We start from the raw sequence: 11,420 nt of genomic DNA on the forward strand, positions 1-11,420 counted from the left end.
TATTTCAACACTTATGTCTCAACTAACCTCAACTCTAACATCTCAAACCTCTCATTCCAATGAGCTGGCGCCCCGGAGAGCAAAGCTCAACCAGGGACCTTACCTCAGGTCCGGTCACTTAACTCTCGGCCTTAGCCTTTCGGCTCTCTTATCCAATAAGACTGGCGCCCCGGAGAGCATAGCTCGACCAGGGACCTTACCTCCACCGGTCACTTAAATTTCCAAATAAGCCAGAGAGCAATGCTCGACCAAGGACCTTACTCCCAAGCAACCACACTCTACTAAGCCCGAGAGGCGATGCTCGACCAGGCGGAGTCCTAATCTTTCTTTCTCAAAATTTTTACCTCTTTACCCTTTTCCTATCTCTCTCATATTATATTGGAACACTCATCCAACTCCTATGTTCTACTGCCGTCCCATCCTGAGTCATCATGCAATATTAAAATTGGTGATAAAGGAAAAACATATTTAAATAGTAATGAAAATCATCATGAAAATAATGATAATAATTAAATGAAAAATTAAAATTGCAAATGAATAATCACAGTAGCAAATCAAATTTTATGCATGACACGTGCATAAGCGATATATGACTTTAACTCACAGGATTGGGCGACCTCCTAGCTCTGCTCCGGTGCCTCAGTTGGAGCGAGCCGAACAAACGGACAATCTAGTCACGGAAAATAATTTATCAAAACGCTGAAACAATCGATCTTTAATCCTAGGTCTAGACTACTAGGACTGATTGTCTAAGAATCTCGACTCAGGAGAATTCTACCGAAAATCCGGCAGAACCTCCCCTACAACACGAACATTACCCCCCGTAAAAACGGGTCCAAGACCTGCCAGAAAAATACTCCAAATACTTAACGATTCAAACAATAGGAGTCGGGTCCCCAAACTTCACTATTTCCTGACTCCGCCACACAGCACAAAAACACGACTATGGCAGGCAAACTGACAATTATTTATGACTCACAATAATCATCAAATACTCAATATAATCCAATAGACACAATTAAACCAAGAATTTCTAAAATTAACGGGCCAAAGAAAATTACCGAGGGCTTCGGCCGCTCGGGTCGACTAGCCTCCGGTAGCAGTCAGATCGACGATCCGAACACACCATCGGACTCACAACGACGCTACCGATGACGATCCCGCCCGATTTTCGATCCGACACCCGATCGTCCGAAAAAATTTGCGGACGATCACGGCCGTCGATTTGCAAACGGAGCCCGATCGCCACAAAACCGGTGCCATCGCGAAGCTTGAGCTGAGGAGAGTCGGGATACGTCCTCCGATCGTCCATCCTCCGCCGGAGCTCGCCGGAAAAACCAGAAAACACGGCTGCCACCACTTCGCCAGAACTCTCTCCTCCGGCCACCAAAACCGACGCCGCTGCCGCCAAAAGGAAGCTCTCTCCAAGGGGAGCTGATCGCCACCGAGATCGGCCGGAACGGCCTTCGAAAGCCGCTGCCACACGTCGCGCGATTCCGCCACACGCCGCCCGCACCGAGCTCGCCACCGACGCCTGCGGGCTCCTCTCTCTCTCTTCCCGTCGCGCTCTCTCTTCCTTTCTTCTTCCCCGATTTTCTTTCCTTTCAATATCGACATTAGGCCCCCGAACTTTTTCTTATTGCAATTTGGTCCCTTAACTTTCTCAATTACTTACAATTTCATCCTGTAGAATTCCAATTTGACCCCCAAACTTCTTTTTAGCCTTTCAATTAAGCCCCTAACTATTTAATTTGGGCCAAATCCGAATTATTGAAAATACACAATTACAAAAATACCCCTGACTGACATATTTATTTACAAAAATACCAAGCTCACAAATTTCCATTAAAACACCATAAAAATAACATTATACTTTCAATCCTTATTCCCAAAATAAATTTTCAATTTAGTCCTAACACACAATTAAATTAAATAATCAATTTCCAACTTAAAATTTAATACTAATAATCAATTATAATACCAATTTTCCCAAAATTCTTTTATAAACATCCTTTACAATTCTACCATAATTTTCCAATATATAATTTTACTTATATAAATATGCATTTGGAAAAAAAAATTGAATAACCAAAATATAATCATTTCTCAAATAGTTTACTTAATTAACTCCTTAAAAATCAAACTAATTGGATATGGAAAATAACTCATTTATTTATCTAACATGAACATTCAAAATTTGTATTTAAATCATTCCAATTAAACCGAATAAAAAATAAAGCTAAAATTAACTTAAATAAAAACTCATTATTAAATATATAAAAATTCCGGGTGTTACATCTTAGGACTGACTGTCTAAGAATCTTGACTCAAGTAAATTCTACCGAAAATTCGGCAGAACCTCCCCTACAATACGGACATTTACCCCCCATAAAACGAGTCTAGGACCTGCCAGCAAAACACTTCAAATAATCAACAATTTAATACAACGAGAGTCGGGTCCCCAAGACTTCACTATTTTTCCCGACTCTCCCACACAACACAAATCACGACTATAGCAGGCAGTCCGACGACCAAACACAAATATAATATAATACTCAACACAAATCAATAAGCATATAATAAACGAGAGAATTCCAAAACCTACGGGCCAGAGAAAAATTACCGAGACGCTTGATCGCTCAGTTGACTTTCCTCCAGCCGCTGGAGTCCGATCGAGGATCCAAACACACTATCGGACTCGAAACGATGCGCTGTTGATGATCTCCGTTTTTTATTTTTCGATCCGACTCCGAATCAACCGGAGGAATTTACAGACGATCTTGACCGTCGATTTGCAAACAGAGTCTGATCGCCACGAAACCGGTGCCATTGCGAAGCTTGAGCTGAGGAGAGTCTGGATACATCCTCCGATCATCCATCACTCGTCGGAGCTCGCCGAAAAAGACAAAAAATGCCACTGCCAACACCTCGTCGGTACTCCTTCCTCCAGCCACCAAAACCGACGCCGCCACCACCAAAAGGAAGCCCTCAACTCACCGGTCAAAACAAGACCGACCTCGCCACCGGAGGGGACGGGCAGGGCAAACTGGCGCCCCCTTTTTTCTACTCCCTAATGCCGCCATCGCTATTCTGACTGCGGCCAGAAGCATATTTAATTACAAAAATACTAAACATACAAATTTTTATTAAAACCCCATATTAATAAAATTATACTTTTAATCCTTATTTCAAAAAGAATTTCCAATTTAATCCTAACACAATTAATTTAATTAATCAATTTGCTAAACCTTTTCCAATTAAAATTTAACACCATTAGCTACTTAAAATACCCTTTTCTCCAATAATTCTTTTATAAAATATCCTTTCCAATTTCTTTCATAACTCTCAAATTAATTAAATATATTCATTTGGGAGAAAATTTTGAATAACCAAAAATATAATTTATTTCTAAAAAATTTACTTAATTAATTTCTTAAAAATTCAAACTAATAGGATATAGAAAATAACTCCTTTATTTTTCTAGCATTAAAATTTCATTAAATCATTCCAAATTAAATCAAATAAAAATAAAATAAAATTAATTTAAATAAAAACTCATTTATTAGTCATTTTAATATTATCTTTATTAAAGAAAAATTCCGGTGTTACACTTGATCTATCAAATCATTTATAAATAAGTAAAATTACATGTTAATATGTAACATTATTTATTAAATGGAGCATTTACATTGATTGATGTATTTATAACCATTAATCACTATAATTAAAACTAAATAAGTCACTATTACAGATATTTTTATGTAATTTTTCTTTGTTATATATATCTACGAGTTTCTCATAACTGATAAAAAAATAATACATTAATACAACCACATATTCTATAAATGTCTGAATTGAAAATCATAGAAATACATTAGAAACAATCTTTGCCACATCAAATTGAAAATGAGACGTGGAAGTTCTTTCACTGTAATTCTGATATGGTGGATGAGAATAAGACATGGTACATGCATTCCAAGACTCTTTAAAAACTAATTTATTTATGATGATCTAATTCATAGATTATGGTTATGCTTTTATAGTATTTTCTTTAATATAAGAAAGAAATTCTAAAGGAGAAAAATTACATCAAAGCTAAAAATCCTTCAATTAATTCTTAATACATGATGTGATATCATCACTAATCAATGCATAACTTAGTTAATATAATATGAAATTTATGTATCAACTATTATTAAAGATCATGTACGTGGATATGCTGAAAATGAATATTTAATGACTTGAGATAGTTACATTAAGCTACCAAATGCAATGTCTTAATAATAATGTTATTCATATATGTAATCAAGCATCATATTCGTATTTTTAGAAATGTCTCTTTTTGTGTTTTTTTTTTTTTTTAATTTTCTCAACGCAGCGATTATTAGAATCTCATTTATAATATATCAAGAAAGTAATTAAACAAAGCAATGGATACGTGGTCTATTATAAGGCGCACCATAATAACCCTCATAATTATATTTAATTCTCTCTTTATAATCTTCTAAATCTGGAACAAAATTGCTTAAGCAATCCAAATAATGTCCGAAAAAGAAGAGTAAATGCATATATGAAAAGCATAAGGTCTTATAATGGGATGGGCATATAATAAGGAGATAGCATCTTTGTGGGTCAAGTCAAGTGGAGTGGCCTTTTCAAGGAGAAAGGTACGTACTGGCTATTTTAGATTTGAGTTTGGGCAAGAAAAAGTATCCAAATTAAATAATTAAATAAACAGGCTGAATATGCAAATTGCATGGCATTCAGACAGACAAGCATGAATATATATTATATATTTTTTTATATAGAATTAATTTGCATGGTTGCAATATCATGCAAGTTATTCCACTCTCCTTTTATTCTGGGCTATTATATGGCCAGCCATTCGAATTTGGTGTTTCCGATTGGACAAACGTATCATGAAATAATGTATACATGATGAGTATAATTTAGTTATTTTCTTAATTAAAATGATTTTTTCTTTTCTTTTTATCATGGGTGAAAGGGTGGAGGTTGAAACTCAACCATAGATAAAAGATAAAAGAGCAGTCTTGAATTATATTTTGAATAAGAATATCGCAGCATACATTGTTGGTCTAAGAAAAAGACTAGTACTAAATGAAGGGGCCGGGAGACTGTCATCAGGAGAATTCCACATCAATCAACATCAGCAAGCTGCGCTATGGAATCAACCGCTCAAATGGGCTGGGACTTTCGCATGAAAACGAAAGCCAAGTTGTGAGTTGCCTTTTGAGGTCAAATTTCTTCTGTTAGCTTCTCGTCTACTTAATAATTAGTGCTCTCCAGGCTGAACTATGTACGATTTTTCATTGTTTAGAAACTTGCAGCTTAATATAAAGCTGTTTTGCTTATAAATGTATATACAAAAACGGCTAATCCTTTCCATATACATGGATACGTATAGAGTTGTTTTGCTTTACTTCTTCTATATACTGTATGTATCTTTATACCCTGTTTAATTAAAGGGAAAATTCTCCAGAATTCTTCACAACTGTAGAGGGGCAGTTAATGCGACTCGGGGAGTCGACCATTACATACTTCTCTAACACTGGGCAATGATAAGGGTTAATATGTATATCTCTATAGCTATATGTATATATATATATATACAGGCATCACATGTATCTGTAGTAAAATAATATAATTATATATGTAGGCGGCAGTGAAGTGTAAGTAGGTCCATCACACAATGTAACATGTACATATCTCAACCAGAATTGGTGGGAATTTATTTGGCATCTGAGGGAAGAAGAAAACCTTCTTTCTTGTAGATCTTATGTACCTCCTTTTTTTTAGAAATAAATAAATAAATTGGATTTGAAATTATAGTTGTGGAGATATATAACTGCAGTAGTATTAATATATCATCTCTAACTATGTAATTTATATTGTAGTTTGTGAAGGAGAGTAAGTAATAGGGACGAAGGATGAGACTGGGTAGCACACTCTCAAGAAAGGAATGACGCAACAGTGAAACCGATAAGATTCCAATTTTGTTTGGTCACCGACCTCTCCAAGGAACGGCCTTGTCTTTTCTTTTTCTTTCCCTCTCCTACTTAATTATCGCTCTTCTCTTTCTTTCCTTCTCACTAACCGACCTCTTCTCCTTGTTTAATTTTCAGTTTCAACTTCAAACTGAATCTTACATTCTGTATGCCTGTAACTGTTGATCAGAGTGATTCAAACATGGCATTGTCTCCTCCTCCTGCTCCTCCTCCCCATCTAACACTCCCACCAAAGTTCCAGGAACCACAACAGACTTTGGTTTTCGATGCGTCCATTCTTCAACATCAATCCAACATACCTTCTCAGTTCGTTTGGCCTGACCATGAGAAACCATGCCTCGACTCTCCTCAGCTTGCAATTCCTCCTATTGACTTGGGTAGCTTCCTTTCTGGAGACCATTTGGCTGTATCAAAAGCTGTTGAGCTAGTTAATGAGGCATGCAAGAAGCATGGGTTCTTTCTAGTTGTTAATCATGGCGTTGATTCGCGTCTTATAGCGAAAGCTCACGAGTATATGGAGATGTTTTTTAGCATGCCCATGATGGTGAAGCAACGAGCTCAAAGAAGGATAGGGGATCACTGTGGATATGCAAGTAGCTTCACTGGAAGGTTTTCCTCAAAACTTCCATGGAAAGAAACGCTTTCTTTTCGATATTGTGATGACAATAATTTCTCCAACATTGTCCAAGAATACTTCTCGAACGTTATGGGAGAAGAGTTCAGACAATTTGGGTAAGAACAGAGCATCATTTTATTCCAAAAGTTATGAAAATGAAAACGGTCTTCCATTTCTTGTTTATCATCATTTTCTTTAATTTCTTGATTTCCTTTGAATAGCAAGGTGTACCAAGAATACTGCGAAGCTATGAGCACACTCTCCCTTAGGATTATGGAGCTTTTGGGGTTAACTCTAGGAGTGGGGAGAGCATATTTCAGAGAATTCTTTGAAGGGAATGATTCCATAATGAGATTGAACTACTATCCTCCTTGCCAAAAACCTGATTTAACTCTTGGAACTGGTCCTCACTGTGACCCAACTTCCTTGACGATTCTTCATCAAGATGAAGTTGGTGGCCTCCAAGTTTTCGTTGATGAAAAATGGCATTCTGTTCATCCTGATCCACAAGCTTTTGTTGTCAACATCGGCGACACTTTCATGGTAAGATCATCAATAGACTACTAGCTGCATTCACCCCTAGCTACGGTTATACTAAAATCCTAAGTTTTCGCATTTTGGAATTTATGATCACATGTATTTGTGGGTTTTGATGGGTGTACAGTTTTAGAGATAACTCCAGAACCACTGTGAGCTAATACTCATGGGTGTAGTTAATAGATTTGTCTCCTTGGCCGTGGCCGAGAGGTTGAATAGGGTCGTAGCTACATGCAAGGGTATTAGTTGGTGCGATAATAAATTTTTTTACTTAATGAAGTTTTTGATATTTCAGGCTCTTTCAAATGGCATTTTCAAGAGTTGCTTGCACAGAGCAGTGGTAAATAATAGAACAGTAAGGAAGTCACTAGCTTTCTTTCTATGTCCAAACATGGAGAAGGTGGTGAAGCCGCCAAAGAATTTGGTCGACTCCAATAATCCAAGGATCTATCCAGACTTTACATGGCCAGCACTGCTAGAATTCACCCAGAAATATTACAGGGCAGACATGAAAACCCTAGATGTATTCGCAAACTGGCTGCAGCAAAAGAAGAGCTGATTTTTTTTTTTTCTTTTTGGTTAGACCTATGAAAGTACCATTTCTATGCTCAACAGCAGTGGAAAAGATTTTCTAGTCGTGGTGGGTCTATCGGGAAAAAGGCAACAGAAACACCAAAAACTAGGCCAGCTGGTTTGTGATTAGGTGTTTAGTGTGTTAGTGTTGGAGAGAATCATATCAAGTAAAGAAGCCAATTAGGAATAAAGAGTTTGAATGTGCTCCATAGCTTCTTTCTATTTTATTTTTATTCTCTTTTTCTTATTTATGAATGTACGCTTGTCTTTTGCCTCTATGATATTTGCCACGACCATTGCATTGCATGTAAAATCAATTAAGCCCTTGATTATATGTCTAATATTACATATTATGTACCAATTAATTTTTAAATACTTAATTGTTTGGCCAACGAACTGACAATATACACGTAAAACTCACATCTCATTGTTTAATATATTAAAAGAACACTAGATAAGGATTTTTCATAATATTAACCAACATATAATAAATAGAATTTGGAATCAACAAAAATGCAAAAAGCTTTAAATGACTATTTAAAGTAGATATTCTTTGTTCTTCAAAATCATTATTGTTGAAGCTTTATTCTAATTTTAATTCAATGCACATGACATATAATATCTCTTTCTTATTGGTCTGCATGCTAATTTTAACTATTATTATTTTATTATTAGCGATTTCAATTGAATTCAAACTCAAGATCTTACCATATTAAAAAAAACAATTTTGGTTTCAATTGAAGTATAGCTAATAGCGTGCGTGAAACATTTGATTATTATTTGGTGCTGCACAATGAATAAAATCTTCCCAAAGTAGACAATGAAATATAAGCTAATATGTACGAGCTAGAAGAATATTGAGTATGATGATATGGTTGTATTAGGGTGAAATACATAATCTCTCTCCTTAATAATATGGCTGGAGCATTAGGACCACTAAGAGAGAATAAAGACGCACTGTGCTGATGTGGGGGGGGACACCTCTTAATGTAAGCCCGAAAACCAAATAATCAGATGCCCATAAGATATTAAATCTTGAATGCTGCGCTTAGTAGTGTTCAAATAATACATTCTTTGGTAGCCTTTAAAACTGCAACATGCAAGATTTAAGGTTATAGAATATAATCTCCTTTTCAAATCTTTTGGTTTTCTGTCAATCCATTTAAGTTCATTTCCATTAATTTGTAATTAGAATTTAATGAGCTCAGCTAAACGAACATGGTTTTGTTGGAGGAAGCAACAGATGTGGAATAACACACACCTTAAGAAAACACAGGTTTCATATATCATAGTATCTTCCCATTAAACTTGCAGGGAGGTGTATGAAAACTGTGTGTATTTTTCTCTTTCTAAATGCAAAAGAAAACAAACAAACCAAACCAGAAGCACTACCTTCAATAAATTTTTGTGTTGCGAGCAAAGAATGGAAAGTTAGCAGTAAATCGTACACTTTATAGTAATATGTTATTGGGTTTTAAAAGGTTGGTCGGTCCGCTTCCCTATATCTGGCAAAACACATAGCAAGTTTAAAAGCTACTTTTTGCCTGTGTCATTTGTGGGTGCCCTAGATCACTTTTGTATGTACATATTATTTGTATAAGCAAATTCTATTTGAAGCTCCAATATTTCTGGACTTTCTGATTGCACAGCTATATATAGTCACCCATGTGCATTAGTATTTGCTTTGATATTTAACAGACCTAGTAATAAAAGAAAATGAAAACCTCTGCAAACTTGATAATTCTTTTCGTTTTTCTAATCGTCGTTAATTAATGCTCCGCTGAAAATTGAGTAAGATGGCATCAGAATTTATCTATTTTATCAAAATCTAAGTGCATGTTAGCTTCAAACTGGCCGGCGTGGATTAATTTTTCTTAACTCAATTCTAACTTTAGACAAGAATTGAATTCGCTTTTTCTTTTTCTGTTCACTTTTTCTAGGATATGAGCTGTATATGACAAACACCTCTATCAGAAAAAGAAAAACACCTCTCTTTCATCCAAGATTAAACATAAATTCAGTTAGCATCTTGATTAGTGTTAAATGAAAAATCCCACTAATTTAGTCTTCTGATGACTTAGTCTAGTGATAGAATTAGATTTGGGATCAAATTTCACCAAAAAGCTTTATCAGAGTAAGAAACTCTACCAATTTAAAAACTTGCAAATCCCCATGCTCTAAAAAAAATCCAGAATAAAGTTATATTTTTATGATGGAAAAAAAAAAAAAAAAAAAAAGGAACAGAAAAAGGGTGTGAGTCGTGCCTTGCGGAAGATGCACGTTCATGGTCTACATTAGGCATGCAAATATCACAAAAGTGACAGTATAGAACCTGTCAACTGCCAGAAAAGGTGGAAGTTAGGGCAATAATGGACGGGTCCTTAACTTGATGATTACATCTCCATGTGAAATTATGTAAATACTCCCCAATCCAGCCATTAACTTTATGATTTAGTGTCAAAAGTTAGTGCAGTTACGATAATTATGAAGATAAAAAACTCTGTTAGAAGGACTAGAATTCATGAACATAAGAGCTACCACTGAAGTCCCAGACGAACAAAAAAATATGAAATGAAAATAGAAAGTACAGAACAATCTATAATGAAAATTATCTTCTAGCTATACTCAAGGGTAGAAACAGTAGGAATACCCTTTCAAAGAATCGGCATCCACTATCCACTACTCAGTGGAGTTTTTTCAGAAATTTTCCATCACCATCATATGTGGAGATGGTGGATCAACATCAGATTCATGCCTGCCTTTTCAGCACTCATTAAAATGTCACTTCTCTTGTTCAACAAATTAAAAAAACGCATGATGTAACTATCAGATCTTGTCTGTACAGAATCCTTCAAATCTATCATTTCTAGTCCATTTCATCTTTTCTTGTATGTGGGATTTTTCTTTTTTGATTACATTGTATGTTCATTTCTTTTTTTATAAGTAACCAAATATCTAGTAGCATCTTTGTTACTGCACTTCGAGGACAAAAAGAAAACAAAAAGATATCATACCCAAGGAGGAAATACAGGGCAAAAGAAACTTGGGTCAAATAATGTTTTCTATATAAGAGTTATCTAATTGTTTGATTGCATAAGAAAAGTCATAAGATTAATTGTTGATGTTGTCTGAGAGTATTACTTTCTTTTTCAATAAAAAAAGATTAAGATACTTGAAACTCATATAGTTTTAGATTTTAAATATATTGATTGAATATAAAAAAAAAAAAAATCAGACAAAATAACGAAGTTGAATATTCTTTTCAATGAGCATCCGGTGATCAGGGATGAATTTAGGCCGCTGGTGGCTGGAAGTAATTACTGGCAATTAATATATTAATTGACAGACATTTAATTATTTTTTGTGAAACAAAATAAACCCATAAAGAAAAGATCTTCCAACAAAAAGATGACACGTTCCCTAATAGAATTGACCTCTACCATAGAGGTGCCTACAAAAGCAAAATAAGACTAAAAAAGAAAAAGAAGGATGATTATTGGTAGTTAGGAGCACACGATTCTCGCCTAGACCCAAGTTATATAAAATATATATACCCATTAAAGTTGGAGACTTTGAAGATGAGATTCTCTCCGGACAAAACCAATCAGTTACATAACTTTATCTTCGATATATCAAAGCCATTCTCACCACTGCATCAGTATCCGTAC

The 11,420-nt window shown here is 35.3% G+C and overlaps 1 protein-coding gene across 1 annotated transcript; it reads left to right on the forward strand.

Moving 5' to 3' along the window:
• Positions 1-5,741: 5,741 nt before the first annotated feature.
• Positions 5,742-8,102, forward strand: LOC8258480 (gibberellin 20 oxidase 2). The gene is made up of 3 exons (XM_002511716.4): positions 5,742-6,758; positions 6,864-7,185; positions 7,475-8,102. The coding sequence occupies exons 1-3, from the start codon at positions 6,175-6,177 to the stop codon at positions 7,736-7,738; spliced, it is 1,170 nt and encodes a 389-aa protein (XP_002511762.1). The 5' UTR covers positions 5,742-6,174; the 3' UTR covers positions 7,739-8,102.
• Positions 8,103-11,420: the final 3,318 nt, after the last annotated feature.

This window comes from Ricinus communis, chromosome 1 (genome assembly GCF_019578655.1).
Source record: "Ricinus communis isolate WT05 ecotype wild-type chromosome 1, ASM1957865v1, whole genome shotgun sequence".
In the NCBI taxonomy this organism is placed as follows: Eukaryota; Viridiplantae; Streptophyta; class Magnoliopsida; order Malpighiales; family Euphorbiaceae; genus Ricinus; species Ricinus communis.

Excerpts from the sequence above, each read along its gene's own strand:
- LOC8258480 (XM_002511716.4), top strand. The coding sequence starts at position 6,175 with ATGCCTGTAACTGTTGATCAGAGTGATTCAAACATGGCATTGTCTCCT. Across the intron at positions 6,759-6,863 it reads GAAGAGTTCAGACAATTTGG|CAAGGTGTACCAAGAATACT; the intron begins GTAAGAACAGAG and ends TCCTTTGAATAG. Across the intron at positions 7,186-7,474 it reads ACATCGGCGACACTTTCATG|GCTCTTTCAAATGGCATTTT; the intron begins GTAAGATCATCA and ends TTGATATTTCAG.